Below are 21,788 nucleotides of genomic sequence, written 5' to 3' on the forward strand. Positions count from 1 at the left end.
CAAGTGAACTGATAAAATGAATAGACAGTTTATTAACAGAACAATGACTCGAGGACTAAATAAATCTATATTTGTTAGGTTTTTATGCAGCTTCGGAAGCCAGTACATAGTTGAAACTCTCATTATATTTGGTTCTGTTTGTAAAGAGGTAAAACACACTTAACTAATATCGCTAACATATTTTTGGGATCGCTAACACATATTTGGGAGCAATTATCCGAAAAACAAGAAATCATATTGATGTGACCTTAACATAAAATTTGTTGACTCAATAGAAAGTACACTTGAACACTACCATTTGTGGCCTAAGGTTTGATATCATTTTGGTTTTCCGTGGCCATATGTTCATCAATGTCGGCGTCATATGGATCCTGATGTTTGTCGCAAAATATGATTTGAACGAGCGATATCATGCTTTCAGTATGCACTTTTTTTGTTGTCTGACATAACATTAAACGTAGATTTCTGATGTTGAAATAATTCAGCAAAGTGTTGATCCCTGGTTAAAGTATAGACACAATCTAGTACTATCATCATAAGACTTAAGAAATTCAACTTAATCGGTCCATATGACTTCTGCTTTGGCTTAGATGGTTTGAACCAAAGCGGTGTATTTCAGGTTTACTATTATTTTGTGATTTTCTTGATAAAGCATATATTCAATGCCTCAGGAAGTTGTGCCAGTATCAGTTGAAGTTGTAGGTTAAAAGATGATTGCTTCAAATCAGTGGTAGCAAGACGTTTTTTGAATCATTTGATGTCATTCATTTCTCAGCTTTCGTTTAAAAACGTTCAAAAAAAAAGAAGAAAATGAACAAGGTATATTAAGTGGATAACTCGAAGCACTGATGATGAAAATGAATTTTCTAACCCAGTTAAACATGCCATAAGACGACAGAGCTGCTTAAAGTTTTTCAGTTCCAAGTGATCTGCTATAGCCTGAAAACAATTTATTGGAGGGCGAATACCATCCATCATTCACGACCAAGAAAAATGAATTCTGGTTTGCAAAATGAAACTTCTTTTTAACTTACGACACTTGACAGGGCGTTCGACTGCGGATAAAATCGGTTTGATATGGCATAAGTGAGGGTTAGTACGAATGAGAACGATCTGAAACGGAATAGTACGAACCGACAATTTTTTTAAAAGCAGTTAATTATTTCTTTAATTTTGTGTTACTGACGTTGCTAACATGAATTGTAATTTTTGCGACGTCAAACTATGACTTATGAGGAAAAGATACAGTTTTCGACTGATTTTTATCATTCAAACTTATCTAACTTGAAAACGAGTTCATGGACCCCCCTGTTTTAAAATGCCATTTGGTTTGATTACGTAAGAAGATAATGTGTGTCAATTTTTATGAAAACGTAAATAGTGCAATTTTTTAAAATTTGATAAATATGCAGCAAAAAATGACGTTTTTTTACTACATTCGTGAACATTTGATAAATATGAGATATTTGAAAACAAATTGCACGAATTTGAAGGACATTTACATAAAACAGAATTTACAAATAATTAAACTAAAAACTGCTTGTGTTTATCTTTTAAAACAAAAAAGTTATGGATTTCTGTCGAAAGGAAAATACGTCCACAAATCCGAATTTTGAGCAAATATATAAAATTTGAACCTCATTTTACTCAAAGAGTAGCACATGAAGGTATAATATTTATTAAAAATTGGAATTAATCAGGCAAAAAAAATAGCCTATATGCAAATTGTCAGCAAAATTTGAATATAGGATCAAAACTATCGTATGCCCTTAATACGTTTTTGTTAGGGACTAAAACGGATTAATACGTTCTTTTACGGCTGATGCTGGATCGTATTCGTAGCTTATCCGGCGTCAAATTCGTGAATGTGTGACCTAGGCATTAAGTTGAAAGTAAAATCTAAATGTTTTCACGGGGTTTGTTATATGTTAGTAATAGTATAATAGTTTTAGGTTAAAGTTCTTATTATTTGTACGTGAAGACTTTCTCTATTGTCACTTCCTTCGTTTAGGAAATCAAAACTTTGAACAGATTCGAAATCAACAATATTAGCAAGCAATTCATCAAATACTTGCCTATACAAAAATTGTTAGCATGCTTGTCGGCTGATACGGATGAAAACCAGGACGTCTGTTTAAGTTTAGACATATTTTATTGTTCAAAATGACAAATGGATTAGACACAAGTTTTACAACTTAGTTACGTCTTCTCCACGTCTGTGCCTGTAGGCGGGTTCAATTGGTTCCCCATAACTTGTGTTAAGGGCATACGATACAGTTTTGATCATGTATTTACAAGTTCATGAAAATTTGAGTATAGGCTATTTTTTACCTGATTAAATCAAATATGTAATAAAAAATATACCATCATGTGCTACTTTTTGAGTAAAATTAGGTCGAAATTTTGTATATTTGCTCAAAATTCAGATTTGTGGCCGTAATTTCTTTTTCGAAAGAAAGACATAACTTTTTTGTTATAAAAGATAAACACAAATTATTTTTTGTTAAATAATCGGTAATTTCTGTATTTTATAAGTATCCTAAAAAATATGCAATTTTTTTATTCAGAAATAACTCATATTTATCAAATGTTTATGAATTGAGGAAAAAACGTCATTTTTTACTGCATGTTTATCAAAATTTTAAAAAATCCTCTATTTACAGTTTTATAAAATTTGGATCACATAATCTCCCTGCAAAATGAAACAAATTGCTGTTTTGAAAAATAGGGGTCCATGAACTCGTTTTCAAATTAAATCAGTTTGAATGCTTTAAATCAGTCGAAAAATACATCTTTTCCCGATATGTCACAGTTTGACGTCGCGAAAATAACATTTTACGTTAGCAACGTCATTACCTCCCCTGTAACTGTATCGTATGCCCTTAAGCGAAAAGAAAGAATCTGCGGTGTGTACAAACTGTTTACATATGTTTTCAATTGAGCGTTCGGCTGTATGGACAGGTACTGTAGCGGTAATACACACGTTTTAGTATTCTACCCTTTAAAGCATGAACTGACTTAGAATGGCATTCTTTTAAGCCATTTCATATTGTTAATTTGATTATTGAGAAGTATTCAAAATAGAAAAAAAAGAGCTGCAAGCATCCTCATTTTCTCCTTTTTTTCACTCAGCTCTGAAACGGTCCTATATTCTTATTTTGTTGCTTATGCTAAATTCTATTATCAACTTTATTATGTTGCCTCGTTCATTTTTAGCCGCAGTAAGAGAACTCGGAATGTGAACTGGTTGGTCAAGACAAACAAAAAACATATCATCATGAAGCCCAATAATAAATAAGCAACCACAGCGTGATATGGCTTTTGGGTTTAGTCACGTTTCTCCAACATTTGATAATTAGACTAAAACAACATAAGGGATTAGGGGTCCTCATAAGGACTTGCAGCGTGATAATTACCTGTAATTCACCTTTATCAGGTCTTAACTGAAATATTGTAAAAAGGGATATTTTTAAAAAATATTTATATCAAAACATTAACAAACCATATATTTTTGGTCGAGTATAAGGCAGCAACCATTTGATTTTCTGGGGGGTGGGGGGGCTATGGTTTTTTTTGGGAAAAAAAGTTTGTTTCCAGTTTTTGGAGAAAAAAATAATTTGTTTTTGATTCTGAGAAAAAAAAATTATTTGTTTCACCCTCAGCTGCCCCTATATGTAATGCTAAAATTGAAAGAAAAAAATTGTTTTCGACTTGTCGCGAAAAAAAAAATTTGTCCAGAAAAAAAAACCATAGCCCCCCCCCCCCCCCCCCCCCCCCAGAAAATCAAATGGTTGCTGCCTAACCCGAAACGGTTACGTAATTATTTTCATCCGTATTTGATTAACAAAATTAAAATGGTTATTCAACAAAAAAATCCTTAAATAAACAAGGGAAATTCTAATCAAACTGTAAATTTCATAAAAAATTATAAAGAAATAATCTCAAAATTATTTTAAAAAAAATTTTTTTTTTATTAGAAGTTACATGAAAAATCGAAATGTTCACTGACTGTACCTCATTTTAGTAATTTATTCTATTACTTGATATATTTTTGTATTTGTGTTACATGTAGATGTTAAAATCTAAACCGATGCAAAACAGCCAAGTTTTATTTATGTAAAAAGTCACGAAAAGCGATTGTATTCTAGTGCGAAGAACCATATATCTACCTAGTCGTTCTGTCTGTATATCACTAAAGCCGAAGCCAGTTTTCGTGGTATGCTGTCTTATCAGATGAAATAGTCAGTCGTATATCTGTCCACTTTTTCAACGAAAACGGAGCTGATACAAATTGGGTACATCACGTTGCGTCGTGATCTATATAGTGTTTAACTGTGGGAACTGGCTTGGTGAATATTGTGAACTACTAGTATTTTCGATTTGTTACTTAAGCTTTGGACAATTAATGCAAGTTGACTAAGAATTTTGAATAAACTGTATCGGTGATAATAAGCTGCGTTTTGTACTTTTATATAAGATTAATGACTCACGATATATAAACTCTTAATAGCTATCAAAATATAAAATGATAATTTTTATTCAAGATCGCAACATTGTAATCTATAATACATAATTATGAAAAATAGAGAACAAAATTATGAAAAAAAGCAAAAAAAAAAAAAATGCTTCCGGCCGTATGGTAACGGATACTGGATGTGTATTGATTGATAATTTAGTCTTAGATTATTTGTTGCTTGTTTATGTATGTTTTGTACAGTTTTTTATTGTTCTGTTGCACCAATGTCTCAAGATAAGGGGGAGTGTTTGAGCATGCAATTCGGTGGTTGTCGTTGCTGTGTAATATGTTCGTTTTTTGTTCATAAATTAGGCCGTTTGTTTTCTCGTTTGAATTGTTAAACATTTGTTTTCTCGGGTCCTTTTAAAGCTGACTATGCGGTATGACTTTGCTCATTGTTGAAGGCCGTACGGTGATCTATATTTGTTAATGTATGTGTCATTTTGGTCCCTTGTGAATAGTTGTTTCATTGGCAATCATACCACATCTTCTTTTTTATGTATAATTATTTACTTCTGTTTCATTTGGTCTCTTGTAGAGAGTTGTCTCATTGTCTATCATACCATGCACATCTTTTTTTATATAAAATAAAAAATTACATCACCGAATAGCTGTGTTAGACTATATGGACTTTTACAATTTTGGGAGACTATTAAAAAATATATATATCGTTAAAAAATGTATTACCAAATGTTGGAGAAACGTGACCACACCGGCTTTTGCATTGTTACCTTTTATGGTATCTGAGTATATAATAATCTTCGAGCGACAAACCGGGGTTCAAAATCTAATCATTTTAAATAATATGCATTCCATGATTACAGTGGCGTTGTGTAAATTAAAATGTCTGTATGTATTCTAAATTCCAAAAAGAACTTGAATCTATTTTACATTTAATCCTTCAAGGCTTCGTTCCTTATTTGACCGTTTATGACTTCTGTGAATTCATTTCTTTTCGTGGATTAAAGAGACCTTGCATTTTCGTGGCTATTTGATTTCAAGGTTTTCCCCCAAGTCTGTATATTTTCAAGTAGCATACTTGTAAATCGTTGAACATCTAAATCAGTGATTCACCTGTATCCACGAAATCAACTTAAATATGTATCCAACGAATAATACTGAATCCACAGTAATGTATCTCGTCCTAAACATGCATGAATTGTTGCCACTAAACGATAAGCAACTATCAAACATTTAATATAAAGAGAAAACACGTTTCTGTAAACTGACTGATTTCACTTATATTTCTATGATTTGAAAGAAAAAAAAAAATAATTAAAAACTTTATAACAGGTCTTACTACTAACAGAAAAATTAGAAGTCTGTATATTTTATTATTTTCTTTTTACAAGAAACTAAGCTCCTATGAAAACCTAGTTTAACATGTGCTTGCATGGTCCAAATATTGATTCCTTTGGAATATAAAAGTGGTATTGTATCTTTAACAAAACACAAATCATTCCTAAATAACGTTTTGGTAATTCTTACATCCACTCGATTTATACTGATGGCAGTTTATATTTTATAGCAAGTGTTTCTTTCATTTTAAAATAAATCAAATTTATGATCATGAAAAGCTTTGACATACGAATGGATTCGCCGCACGATGATGTCACATTAAGATAATACAGAAACATACTTTAGCACCATATGCGAAAAGTGAGTTTTTATTTTTCGCTAAAAATAATAGCACAGCATGGACCTCATTTTTTTCTTTCTTTTACAAACAATTTTGTACACATTCAAGTAAGTTGTTTCAAAATTGAAAGGAAAAATCAACAGTAGATTTTTTTCTGTATGTATTTGTAGTGAAATCAAGGATAAAACTTGTTTCATTGGCAATCATACCACATTTCTTTATTTTACATAGAATATTTATTGTCAGCATGCGGTTTTTTTCAACTAATGTTTCAGTGTTCTGCTTATTATCGTTCTCCATTGCGTTTTCATGCGACGCTTTTTTCTACCCATTTGTTTTGTTCAATTTTATCAACCACGTGTTTTAAATGTAACATTTCCATAAATGGTCAATTTCATCAAGTTTATGTAGAACATAAATCAGGAGATAGCTATATATTAGCATTGATCATCTCAACGAGATTGATTTTCTCATTTAAGCTGGTACTGCGAAAGTGAGAAAAGCAATCGATGACCAATGATAATCTGTTTATCGCTATTTTACCTATGATGACGTTGTTAATTTCATTGACAACGAGTACGTGCTCCCTTAGTTTCTAGCGATAATTTTTCATATCATTCAACTCCGCTGAGAAAGAAAATAATCAGTCAGCAAGATCAAAGGAAAATTTTGTAAAATGGCGATAAAATCCTTCCTTATTTATGTAGTGTTTACATCTGGCAGCTGAATTATACAACTCAAACGACAAATGTTTAAAAGAGTCATACATTTACTGTTTATAAAATCATTGAAATTCAACAAATAATACATAGAAGAGTAAAATCTCAAACATCCCTTAAATGTAGAATTTAAAGGTAAATAATCTTTTCTTAAAAATGTTATCATAATATCACAAGATCATAAATAAAGCAAATAATGCAAAAGGCAATAAAGTATAAAAAGAAAACATTCGGCAAGACGCATGTGATAAAATGGTCAGTTTTCCATTTAGACCACCAACATACAATTTATTTGGATCAGGAATATGTTTTTGATTTTCTGGTGATGACGTTTGTGAATTTGAGCTCGTCATTTTTATGAGTTCATTTGGAGTAGATACCGTTTTCATCCCTACAGTATGCTGAAAGATGGTTTTCGGTGTCGTAGAGGATACGATAGAGGAGTTTTGCTTCTTAACTGTTGTTTTCTGAGGAGGTGAATCCGAAGGTTTTGGTTGAGTTGTTGTCTTTTGCGTAGGTGAATCGGAAGGTGTAGGTTTAGATGTTGTTTTCTGAGGAAGAGTCGGTGATTTTGATGATATTGGTTTAGATGTAGTTTTCTGCGGAGATGGTAAATCGGAAGGTATTGGTCTAGATGTTGACATCTGGGACGTTTTCTGTGATTTAGTTTGTTCTATTGTTGGTAGAGTAATAGGAAACACTTTAGTTGATGTTTTAACGGTTCCAGTCGACCAATCAGGGACCTTTGAAGTGACCATACTTGAAGTTGCTGGAGACTTTGTTGTAACTGAAATTCAGAAGACACAGAAATCATTATTACTTTTCATCTAGTTTTGTAACTAGAACTATTTACCATTGATTCTGTTTTAAATACAGTAATAATAGTACAACAAGATACAACTTCTAACATGATACGTCTACTGCACAATTTGCCATGTACTGTTTAAAAGTTTGTATGAAGTAAAAACATCTTTGTACAGTTAAAATCGTCAATAAAGTGCAAGATGATTTCCCTTGTATCATCTTAACTTGCAGAGTAAACACGAAAACTTTGTTGAAATTAAGGTGACAATGGTTTACCAATGTTCAAATCTAGAAAATTCACTGGAAAGACATAAATCAAGCAAGGATTTGTATAGGGATAGTGTGACTATACAAATCCTTGAATCAAGGTAACAATTAGCCATTATTGTTACATTTCCATGCAACCGTAGCCAGTGCCTTTTTTATGAACGTTTATATAAATATAAGCTAAAACTTCTGCGGAAACCTTTCACAAAACGGAAATCTTTTAAAAGAAATTATATGTATTAAATCGTTGCAAATTATCGTTAAATGTGTGAATACTCTTGAAACCTTTATTTATCTCACCTAAATTGACTTCCCATCCATCACCCCTATCAATCACAACACCATCTCCATGTTGAATAAAGTTCAACGGCGAACTAACCACACGATAGATTTCTCTAGAACTAACGTCTCGTTTCCGCCTTTTTCCTGTACTTGTACTATTACAACTTCGATCACATTCAGCATTTTTCTCAGATACAAGACATACAATGGCGTCACACTGGATCACAACGTTACTAAAGGCAACAAACTTAAACGTTTGATAGCGGAATCCAAATGAAGTGGAGTTCAGAGGGAAGAAACCTAGAGTTGGATCTTTTTGACATCTGCAAATAACATAATGTTTAATCATATCTGCCTTCATATATTCAAGGTTTTATTTGTATTATTGATAAAATATACGCACATGAGTTGCCGATTTAGACATTCGCTTAAATGAGCGTTACTCGTAACCCTTCAGTTTGTCACCATTAATTGTAACAAAAAGATTGACATTTTGCTCCACCTATCTATGAATTTCTCTCATGACTTGCCCTCTCATTGTTTCTTCTATCTCTTGAAAGTATTAAAATATTTACCATACACATATGAATAAGCAGTTTTCAGACAAGCATATGTTTTCTATTTTGACATGGCTCGTAGAAGTTTATTTTTTATCATTAACATAATCATTTTTTGTCGTTTTATTTTTTTTAATATGTATTTTTGATAACGCCTAGTTTAGTCAGTATTGCGTCTATTTTCTTTCCTTGCTATATTCTAATTTTGGCGTTAAATCACACTTACTTTTGGCTAAATAAGTTGAAAAATGTCGGATCATTTGGATCGTTGGTAGGTGTTGCTTTACAGTCGGGTACTACAAGCTTTAAGTTGGGGTCTATTGATTCCAGAGTTAGCGCAACATTCAACCATTCTCCAAGAGTCATTTGAACAGACCCATTCAATGCAGTAATGAAAGAGTCATTGTAGAATGACATTGTTATAGTGAATGTACCAGGTGCCTTCTGTGTAACAGTCTCTGTAAGAGGAGTAACTCCCTTGTCTGTATCGAGATCACGGGGGAACTCGCAACTAACCTCAATTCTGTATGTGTTGACTCGCACAATCTCATTGTCGATAATAGTGTAGTCATATTTTATTGAATTTGTATAAATAATATGAGATGTATTCACCTGTTCAAAGAGATAAAACTTAATGACACATTTCTTAGAATATATAGGCATATATATATAATTTAAACTTCTTATCTGCAAATATCCTAGAAAAACTGCAAAATTTTGAACAATGCATTTAATAAAAGAAAAAACTTTTGTATTGGAACAATCAAACATAAATTCTAACTTTGTCCGATGTTATGATTATTATTTTTTATGTATAAATGTTTAAAGTGACTTATAGGTCCAAAGGGCCGGGTGTTGATACATGTAATTACAACTGCTTATTGAAATATTGTATATTGTCATAAAACACATGTCACTATAATAAACAATTTGGTATTGGTATAGGCATACAGAGCATCATGAATCTAAGCAACCAATGATTGTTATGAATCATACATCATATTTTTTTGTATCACTTATGGTACAGATGCATTTTGGAGAAAAACCTTTTACGATGTTCGCAAAAGTTTCTAAAGCATCTTTTTCATAAATTAAAATTAATATAAAAAATGAAATAACTAGGAGAAAAGTACAGTATTTTCTTTCATATCATTTAAAATGTCAAAAAATGTGTTCTGTAACTTATTAGAGGTATAATTTTGCACTAACCCTATGTCATATTTACAAATGTGCACTCAAACTAGTAGATTCCATTTTAACAACAATGGTTAACATCAGATCTTTATCATTTATCATCACAATAACAAATATATTTTCTATAACATTAACAACACCCTTTTAAGTACAACCAAATGAAATTTGGTTATGAGTTAAACAGTCTCAAGTATTATTTTTTGTTACTTTTTTATGCTGCAAAAATGAAGTCCTGCAGCAAGAAAACCAATATAAACGATAAGGAAAAACACATTCGGTGTTTATTGACTGCGGAGGTCTTCAAGAAGTAATTTGATGCAGAAACATGAAGAAAAATCTGTCTGCTCATCATTTAGCCAAAAACAAAAGTCTGCAAGTGCTCCTTTTCGTTTGACCTCTCAAAGAAAAAGAAAGTTGTGCTGTTAATTATTTTTTTTAATTTAAATTGATATCAACTTATTCATACGTGATATAGTTAAGATACTGTTGTCAGGTCATTAGACGGGATAGTTACGATACTGTTGTCAGGTCATCAGACGTGATAAAGTTACGATATTGTTGTCAGGTCATTAGACGTGATAGTTACGATACTGTTGTCAGGTCATCAGACGTGATATAGTTACGATACTGTTGTCAGGTCATCAGACGTGATATAGTTACGATACTGTTGTCAGGTCATCAGACGTGATATAGTTACGATACTGTTGTCAGGTCATTAGAAGTGATATAGTTACGATACTGTTGTCAGGTCATCAGACGTGATAAAGTTACGATACTGTTGTCAGGTCATTAGACGTGATATAGTTACGATACTGTTGTCAGGTCATTAGACGTGACAGTAACGATATTGTTGTCAGGTCATCAGACGTGATATAGTTACGATACTGTTGTCAGGTCATTAGACGTGATAGTTACGATACTGTTGTCAGGTCATCAGACGTGATATAGTTACGATACTGTTGTCAGGTCATCAGACGTGATATAGTTACGATACTGTTGTCAGGTCATCAGACGTGATATAGTTACGATACTGTTGTCAGGTCATTAGAAGTGATATAGTTACGATACTGTTGTCAGGTCATCAGACGTGATAAAGTTACGATACTGTTGTCAGGTCATTAGACGTGATATAGTTACGATACTGTTGTCAGGTCATTAGACGTGACAGTAACGATATTGTTGTCAGGTCATCAGACGTGATATAGTTACGATACTGTTGTCAGGTCATTAGACGTGATAGTTACGATACTGTTGTCAGGTCATCAGACGTGATAGTTACGATACTGTTGTCAGGTCATCAGACGTGATATAGTTACGATACTGTTGTCAGGTCATCAGACGTAACATAGTTACGATACTGTTGTCAGGTCATCAGACGTGATAAAGTTACGATACTGTTGTCAGGTCATCAGGCGTGATATAGTTACGATACTGTTGTCAGGTCATCAGACATGATATAGTTACGATACTGTTGTCAGGTCATCAGACGTGATAAAGTTACGATACTGTTGTCAGGTCATCAGACGTGATATAGTTACGATACTGCTGTCAGGTCATTAGACGTGATAGTTACGATACTGTTTTTAGGTCATCAGACGTGATATAGTTACGATACTGTTGTCAGGTCATTAGACGTGATAGTTACGATACTGTTGTCAGGTCATTAGACTTGATAGTTACGATATTGTTGTCAAGTCAATAGACGGGATATAGTTACGGTACTGTTGTCAGGTCATCAGACGTGATATAGTTACGATACTGTTGTCAGGTCATCAGACGTGATATAGTTACGATACTGTTGTCAGGTCATCAGACGTAATAGTTACGATACTATTGTCAGGTCATCAGACGTGATATAGTTACGATACTGTTGTCAGGTCATCAGACGGGATAGTTACGATACTGTTGTCAGGTCATCAGACGTGATATAGTTACGATACTGTTGTCAGGTCATCAGACGGGATAGTTACGATACTGTTGTCAGGTCATCAGACGTGATATAATTACGATACTGTTGTCAGGTCATCAGACGTGATAGTTACGATACTGTTGTCAAGTCATTAGACGGGATATAGTTACGGTACTGTTGTCAGGTCATCAGACGTGATATAGTTACGATACTGTTGTCAGGTCATCAAACGTGATATAGTTACGATATTGTTGTCAGGTCATCAGACGTGATAGTTACGATACTGTTGTCAGGTCATCAGACGTGATATAGTTACGATACTGTTGTCAGGTCATCAGACGTGATATAGTTACGATACTGTTGTCAGGTCATTAGACGTGATATAGTTACGATACTGTTGTCAGGTCATCAGACGGGATAGTTACGATACTGTTGTCAGGTCATCAGACGGGATAGTTATGATACTGTTGCCAGGTCATCAGACGTGATATAGTTACGATACTGTTGTCAGGTCATCAGACGGGATAGTTACGATACTGTTGTCAGGTCATCAGACGTGATATAGTTACGATACTGTTGTCAGGTGATCAGACGTGATAGTTACGATACTGTTGTCAGGTCATCAGACGTGATATAGTTACGATACTGTTGTCAGGTCATCAGACGTGATATAGTTACGATATTGTTGTCAGGTCATCAGACGTGATAGTTACGATACTGTTGTCAGGTCATCAGACGTGATATAGTTACGATACTGTTGTCAGGTCATCAGACGTGATATAGTTACGATACTGTTGTCAGGTCATCAGACGTGATATAGTTACGATACTGTTGTCAAGGTCATTAGACGTGATAGTTACGATACTGTTGTCATGTCATCAGACGTGATATAGTTACGATATTGTTGTAAGGTCATTAAAGATTGCATTTTTTAGAATATATACTGATTCACTCAAAGGGTCTTTACATCGAAAATAACCACATTTATTCTGAAGCCAGTTGTTGTCATGATACGGGCATTTGTTTCTCGTATATTTCATGATGACATGATACTTAACCCCTAACAGGAGGGATTTGCTTGATTTTCATTTGATGAAGACATATACTATCAGTTTAATTAAGGTCTGGAACTGGCATTGCAGTAACTGCTAGAAGTCCTTTGTTACTTTATGCTGAGCATTGTATTTTTTTTAATTTATTCTGTTACCTATTTTAACATGGTCTTCAGACTGGGCCTTCTTTCAAACTGGGTTTTATTGTGTGTATTGCTGTGTGTACATTGGCTAAAAGTATATGCAAGGGGGATTGGGAGGTGAGAGTGAGATCCCACAAAAACATGTGAAACCCCGTCACAATTATGCGTCTATTTCCAAGTCAGGAACCTCGGACCTTTGTTAGTCTTGTGTGTTTTTTTAAATTTTGGTTCATTTATATGATTCGCAGTTAATTGCGACGTTCATTTATCACTGAACTAGTATAAGTTTTTGTTTTAAGGCCAGCTGAAACCCGCCGTGTGTGAGAGATTTTCTCGTTGTGTTGAATACCTATTGTTGGCCTTTGGTTGTTTTCTGCTCTTTGGTCGGGTTGTTGTCTCTTTGACAAAATCTCCGTTTATGGTTTTTGTTGTTGTTTTATTTTTTTGGTAGAGAAATGGTATTTATGAAACTTTTTACCTTTAACCCAAGGTGAATATTTGATTTGTGATAATAAATTCTCAAAGTAATAACTAAATCTTATCTAATAGACCAAATAAAGGACTCCTCATCGATTTCGTCATTTGATAATAATACATACCGTTGTAACTGTTCCACATTCACTGTACGGTATGATAATTGTAACAGTATCAGTCGTTTTCAGTGTATCGACACTGCATGCTCCAGTATATGGGTAAAATATAGATAAATGTTTTTCCTCCAAATATTTATCTTGTATTCTACTGAACCGTGCGTAAAATTTCCCACCGGAACATTCTAGTTCTGGTACCGGTGCTGAAATCAAACAGAGTGAGAAATAATAGATTGTCGATACTGAAATAATATCAGCTAGATAATCGATTGTCGTTACTGAAGTCAGAAATACTACTTTGTCTCTACTGGACTGAGCTATACAAAATCGTAGATATTGAAGTGATAAAAACTGCTGTAGATTACCTATACTGAAGTGAGCAATACCAGAGTGCCGATAATGACGTGAGAAATACTAAGCAAGTTGTCTATACTGGAGTGAGTTTAACAAGATTTTTTCTATATTGAAGTGAGAAATACTGATTTGTATAAACTGGAGTGAGCCATACCAGAGCGTCGATATTGGAGTGTACCTATATGTTGTAAAATGTACCTATATATGTTGTAAAACATTTGGTTGATAAAGAATTGGATTGAGTGAGAAATACTAATTTGTCTATACTGGAGTGAGTTAAACTAGATCTTTTTCGACATTGAAGTGATAAATAGTTGACAGTCGACTGCCTATACTAAAGTTAGCAATACTAGGGTATCAATATTGAAGTGAGAAATACTAGACTGTCGATTCACGATACTGAAGTGAGAAATACTAATGTATCGATACTGGAGTGAGCTATACTCGATTGTGGATATTGAAGAGATAAATACTAGATTGTCGATTGTCTATACTGAAGTGAGCATTGATATAAAGTTGAGTGATACTAGATTGTCGAGTCTAGATACTAAAGTGAGAAATACTAATTTGACGATACTGGAGTGAGCTATACTAGATTGTCGATTGTCTATACTGAAGTTAATAATACTAGAGTTTCGATTGTCAATACTGAAGTTAATAATAATAGAGTGTCGATACTAAAGTGAGAAATATAAGATCGTCGATTCTGGATACTGAAGTGAGAAATACAAAGTTGTGGATACTGATCTGAGATATACAAAATTGTCTTCAATGAAGAGATAAATATAAGACTATCGGCTGTCGAGATTTTGAAGGACCATTTTGTCACATCTATTAACAGACCAACCCCCCACACTAACTTTTAAAATAAACGTTTATCCTTGCAGTATAGTATCTGATAAACGTTAACACATATAGCATCGTATCTAATAAATATTTACACATGTCGTATCGTATCTGATAAACGTTTACACATGTCGTTTCGTATCTGATAACCGTGTACACATGTCGTATGGTATCTGATAAACGTTTACACATGTCGTATGGTATTTGATAAACGTTTACACATGTCGTATCGTATCGTATCTGATAAACGTTTACACATGTCGTATCGTATCTGATAAACGTTTACACATGTCGTAACGTATCTGATAACCGTGTACACATGTCGTATGGTATCTGATAAACGTTTACACATGTCGTATGGTATCTGATAAACGTTTACACATGTCGTATCGTATCTGATAAACGTTTACACATGTCGTATCGTATCTGATAAACGTTTATACATGTCGTAACGTATCTGATAAACGTTTACATATGTCGTATCGTACCTGATAAACGTTTACACATGTCGTATCGTATCTGATAAACGTTTATACATGTCGTATCGTATCTGATAAACGTATACACATGTAGAATCGTATCTGATAAACGTTTACACATGTCGTATCTTATCTGATAAACGTTTTCACATGTCGTACCGTATCTGATAAACGTGTACACATGTCGTATCTTATCTGATAAACGTTTACACATGTAGTATCGTATCTGATAAACGTTTATACATGTCGTATCGTATCTGATAAACGTTTACACATGTAGAATCGTATCTGATAAACGTTTTCACATGTCGTATCGTATCTGATAAACGTGTACACATGTCGTATCGTATCTGATAAACGTTTACACATGTCGTATCTTATCTGATAAACGTTTTCACATGTCGTACCGTATCTGATAAACGTGAACACATGTCGTATCTTATCTGATAAACGTGTACACATGTCGTATCGTATCTGATAAACGTTTACAAATGTCGTATCGTATCTGATAAACGTTATTATTCGTACTTGAAGTTTTTAAACAACAAACAACAATGTAAACGTCGAGTACACATCAATCACAAATGTGGATATTTGTAATAAAAACAAATATGTGTATGATGGATTTTTTTTTATTGTTTTTGATAGTGTGCATATAATAACTATAGCAACACTGAATTGTACACGTAAAATCATGGAATTAAACAAAATGTGATAAATATAAAAGATTGATGTGTGCTAAGCTATAGGACGTGCTTTATAAAAACCACAAAAGTGAAAACATTTATCAGTGGTCTATACATAAGTATTTCGTTGCAATCTACTTTTTTTTTCTTTATAAAATAACCTCCAAAAAACCACCATATCCTAAATCAGTAACTATCAACATAATCTACATGTGTAACTATCACCAAACCATTACTTTCCGCAAGTATAGTAAACGATACATACGTTGGTTTCCATTAGATGACATGGTCAGTTAATTTGCAATTAAATTTGAGCTGTTGGTAATAAAAGAAATACTTTGTCCAGTTTGTTAACTTCGCTTGTAAAAACACTTATGCATTCAAATTATAGTTAAGATTTTGTTATTATATAAGCTAGAGACGTACACAGTGTAATATTTCAACAAATCTATCAACACTATATTTTTTTAAACATACAACTTAGCATGACTGATCGTGATTTCTTCAGAATGCTTAATTTGTTTAAAAGGGGTTCCATCATCACTGACATGGACGGTTTTGTTGTGATGTCTGGCTTTTATATAGGCTAGTACATGTGTATAATAGTATTCCTGGTGGTACAACTTTGGATTTTACCATATCCAGTCAGGGTTCTACTCAGTCAAAATTACCTTCCATAACGCCACCTATTTTTTTCAATAGCGAAAATGAAAGCCATTGTAGGGATGACGCACTGTATGTCAATATAGCTCTAGAAAACTAACAATGTATCCAACAATATTACCATTCTAACATGACAGCTGTATATCAAAAAGCAACTGTATCTACTAGCTATACAGCATCATTTAATGTATTGTTTGTGAACTTGAAACTTTGTCTGATCGGTTGTTACTAATGGCAAATTTTAGGAGGTTACAAAAACATTAAAAATCTAATTAAATTTCAAGGAAGGGCAGGCTAAATATTGTAAGAGGTTGAAGGCGAATTACCCTAGATGATACCCCAAATCTTTTTTTTATAAGTTATTCATTTTTAAGATCCACTTGTACAAAGTCTGCCAAGAGTTTCAGTAATTCACTGGGGTGTTATTGCACTTAAATTAAAATATATTACAAGTTAGAATTACACCTCAAATTTTAACATTTGTGGTAACACAAAGCTTTTTTTCTTATTTTCTTATTTATACTCAGGTGTTATGATTCATCAGAAAGGTATTTCTCTTGACCCATATACTTTCTTCCTGGGTACTGTGAATTTTTAGTGTTATACCAATTTGAAGTCTAAACTTGTAAAAATAACGGAATATGAAGCGAGAGGATGTGTCAAATACTTTTGCTTTATATGTTTTTAAGATAAAACAGTCAACTTAAAAACTAATGAGATAATTGCCCATTTGTAGGACGCCTCAAAAACAACAACAACAAAAAAACTGTCGCCGTGGGCAGCAGTGTAAATCTGTACTTTTTAAAATATATATTTGGATTTTTTCCCGCGGAATGCTTATTTTTTGCTATATGGTTTTAAATGGGGACATATGGTTGGAACCCCCTTTTAAAAATGGCTGCATCCACCCCTGGTACATTACCATCGCTCTTTTTGTAATATGAAATGTCAGTTATTATTCCACGGTATGTAAAGAAAATGGTATCGAAATCAATACACGATTGGTTGAGACTTTCCCACGTGACATCGAACAAAGTTTCACAAGTCAGTAGGCCACAGACCACAATTAATTCCTCTATCAGTTCTTTATAACCTTTTACATCATTAAAAAAATTGCACCATGCACTTTTGTCAAATTTTTTGTGTGTGTAATGTATAGTCCTAGTCCAAATATATATCCAAAATTCAGAAAGATTGACGCAATCACTTTTACAAATTTAGCCAATACACATCCCTACCCCTATTGACAAGTCAAGAGATGTTCCGAAAACTGTAAATATTACCTTTTTGCACTTGGCCTAATCACTCATTCCATATCAAAATCAGTTAAAATACAACATCCAAAAATTTATTTCACCTCTCTTCTTTCATTTCCACCAAAAAAATCTAAGAAATGAGTGAGGAAGGGAAAGAAAAAAAATAAGGAAAAATACACTCTAATTAAAAGGAACTATATTCGTGGACAACGAAAAGCGGGGTCATTAATTGTGGTCTTGGGCCAGTAGTCCTCTCCCAAAACAATATTACTTTCCGATGACCTATATGATGCGATGTAACCCGTGGTTTTGTAACATTGCATTTGATTCTGCATAGCGATAGTGTTGACAATTTCAGTGGAATAATACAATCATTTTTATTGGCTTGAAGAGATCTAGAATATCTAGAAACCATCAAAAGTATGGTTTGCTAATCGTGCAACCCTAGATAGTTTTAAATCTGACGATTTATAAATTACATATATATACTATTGATAGGGTCAACACTCTCTTTATACAAAAATAAAACAACTTCAATATATTTAACTGTTTAATTCGCTCACCGAGTGGTTGTGCATTAACAAGTTTTACACATGTAACGCTGGCAAACTCTTTTTGGTTGACATTACAGTTGTGGACTGTAGATTTCGGACACTGATCGATGTCAGTTTCTGTACCAATACATTCTACGTCATCAAGAAGATAATTGGAACTGACATTATTTAAGACGACCTGAGTATATATATCTTGTGGTGCTCCTGCCTGGGCAACATTTGGACTGAAGAAAAAAGAAATCATGTATACTATCCATTTACCAGATACATTGTATTGTTAACTTGTCCTTTAATATCAACAGACCTACAAGATGACAGTCTTGAAAATAACTTATAATATATAACCTGAACTCCCTGATTCTCTGAAAATATCGACAGGTCATTACTACTATACTGGGTATTTCACATCAACTCGATTCGTTTATTAATCCACATTAAACGTTATAACTTATACATTTTAGTTATCAAATTTTAGGACATTGGATGAATAAGATTGTTATTTAATACAAAAAAAGATCAAATACTTTGATGGATTTCAATTATATTAAATGTGGTTCAGACTTTACTGTGTAGTCCATTAATGGTAATATTTTTCTCGCATGGCTCGGTACTTCTGCATCCCACCAATATGTTTCATGTGCTATGGTCATTTTTTATATTCTTGTCTTTCGTTTTTGCTTGTGTGCTTTGTCTATATGCCATTTTATTTTTCTTTGTTGACATATTTGTTTGTTCTAATAGTGAATAATAACATTTTTGACTTTTTTACCTAATTATTTTTTTCTTTTTGTTTTGTTCACACATTGTTTTCAATATAATGGAATTTTATGCGACTGTCATACAATTAAAAGACGTTAACCTAGCTATAAAACTACAAAACCAGGTTTAATCCACTTTTTTTATACACAAATAAATAAATTTGGTGTATTTACTGTCTTCTGATTGGTTAAAAGTATAAGTTTTATTTTCAATGTTGTCAATTTTTATGGCGACACGCCCACTCTGACGTTGTGTATTCATACGCCAACATGTGTGTACGTTGTTTTTGTTAATATAAATAATATAAAAAGTTCTTTGAGTCTTATTTTTGATAGAAATTTATTTATAATGAATGGCAATAATTTATTTTGAATTTATTGACCCATAAAATTAATTTTTGACTCTTCACATTTTACATAATCCGCTTCAGAGTCAAAAATTAATTTTATGGTTCAATAAAATCAAAATAAATAATAGCCATTCATTAAGTAAGTTGTATCAAGTCAGGAGTATGAAAGTTGCTTCCATTCGTTTTATATATTTGAGTTTTTGGTTTTAATTTTTTCGGCAATGATGTTAGAAATCATTTTTTTTTTGTTAAATCATTTCCCATAAATCAGACCGTTTTTGTTTTCTCGTTTGATTTGACCGGTCTAGATTTGTTGTACATTTTGTCATGCCAGCTAGGGCTATTTCTAAATTACTTAATGATGGGTTTTGATATTCATAAAGTCTTAGGGTGACCTTTATGTGCTTATATCAACATCCCGCCCCTAGTTGGTTTCTAATTTCATGTTAACAGTTATAGATATGAACATGTATTATGAGTTCAGAGTAAATATCACAATTTAAGGTAAAAACAGACAAACATTTGGGGTATAAATAATTACAAACGCATTACCTCCAAAAAGCGTCTTATATTATGAATCATTATGCAGGATCTATTTATACTAAACAAAAATAACCTATTTATACTCAAGTACAAAAATGCATGGCTTGTGTATGATCAATTAAAAATTGCATAATTGCATTTTGAAGTCAAATATATCACTAGTTTAGAAAGAATTGTTTCCGAATCAATTCAAGTATATATAAATCGTAAGTAAAAAAAAACAGCCCCTTAGTATACCATCGTTCAAAAGGTTTAGTTATAAACTTCTTTTTTAATTAAAATTACTCATTATAATGAATACATGAACAAGTAATTTAAATATGGGACCAGAAAACAACAGTGCTCTTATATGTGAGACTTCCGGTAATGGGAGCATGGAGTGAAAACAAATTTATCTGGAAATTATCTGCCAAAATCGACGACATCGACATTATTAGATTAATGCTCTGTCAAAATCGGACGATATGGATATTAACAGACTAATGAAAAACTTCTTTAAGTGAGAAAACAATCGTCAAAAGTGGTTTCTGTGGACTTGAAGTGTCAAAATGCCTCAACCGCCAAAAAACGGGAAAGCCAAAATGAAAACTTTTAATGACTTGTCCGCAGTGTTTACAGATGCATGTTCAGAGATTGAAGAAGGAAATGGTGATCCGGTCACGGGATTGATTGAAAACTTGAGAACCTCTGCACAAAATGTAAGTGGTTTAAATGAATCTGATCAAACGGCAATAAAAGTTGTGAACCTATTATTACCGGCCGTAAATGTAATATCATCTAACATAGTTGGAAAATATGTACGTACGCATGACAGTAGTATAAAGAACATCAGTTCTGTTGTCAGAAGAAATAGTTATGAAATTGATAAACTAAACCAATATAGCCGTAAAGAAAATATACGTATATCGGGATTACATGAAGTAGAAGGAACTGATGACTTCACTATTTTACAAACAATTATGTGAAAAAATTGAAGTAGATGTAAAAAAAGAGGACATTGTTGCATGTCATCGAGTTGGTGACCCCAAAAAGAAAGACCTGACTATGCTAAGAATAAAATTACTGCAGTATGTTAAGAAATTAGATAACGTAAAAGCAGCCTTCACGAGGGATGGCAAAGTTCAGTGCATGATGAAAGATGGGAAAAAATTCACAGTGGAGAACCCTGATGATCTCTTTAATCTTGGTGTGGATGACGTCAACTATGAAGAATTGGGATTACCTAACCTATAGCAGCCGGACAGCAAATCTCATAATGGCGTCGATTTTATTATTCTGGTCACGTGATTTTCAGTTCAAAAAATGGCATTTTTTAGCAACGGCAATGACGCCACGAAATCGACGGCGTAAAGCTATTTTGTGTATTTAGCATGCTTAACCAAATACATCATTAAATACGGCAGGTTTCAAACTTTAACTACGTTATTCATTTAAGAATGAAAAAATAGAATTTCCTTGATTATTTGATTGGGAAAGATGAAAAAACGTGCCGCGGCCGTGACACTTCTCGGTAAATAAATGTAAATTGAAATGACACACGGAATGGTAACGTAGTTTCCTTTATAGGGATGATACCTCCTGATATTATGAACATGAAATGCCTATTGATACAAAAACTCGCCAGGTA

At 33.1% G+C, this 21,788-nt stretch overlaps 1 protein-coding gene across 2 annotated transcripts in view; it reads right to left on the bottom strand.

Annotated features, from left to right (window-relative positions):
• Positions 1-6,906: 6,906 nt before the first annotated feature.
• LOC143064649 (scavenger receptor cysteine-rich domain-containing protein DMBT1-like) overlaps positions 6,907-21,788 on the bottom strand; it is a 39,969-nt gene continuing 25,087 nt past the window's right edge. Inside the window, exons 5-9 of one of the 2 annotated variants that reach the window (XM_076237628.1) lie at positions 18,520-18,734; positions 13,682-13,875; positions 9,011-9,396; positions 8,246-8,550; positions 6,907-7,661 (exon numbers count right to left, since the gene is read on the bottom strand). In XM_076237628.1, coding sequence (XP_076093743.1) covers positions 7,045-7,661; positions 8,246-8,550; positions 9,011-9,396; positions 13,682-13,875; positions 18,520-18,734 — 1,717 coding nt within the window. In that variant the 3' untranslated portion in view covers positions 6,907-7,044. The remainder of the gene's footprint in view (positions 7,662-8,245; positions 8,551-9,010; positions 9,397-13,681; positions 13,876-18,519; positions 18,735-21,788) is intronic. The other variant, XM_076237629.1, reaches the window with a different exon arrangement.

Source organism: Mytilus galloprovincialis, chromosome 2 (assembly GCF_965363235.1).
Source record: "Mytilus galloprovincialis chromosome 2, xbMytGall1.hap1.1, whole genome shotgun sequence".
Classification (NCBI taxonomy): Eukaryota; Metazoa; Mollusca; class Bivalvia; order Mytilida; family Mytilidae; genus Mytilus; species Mytilus galloprovincialis.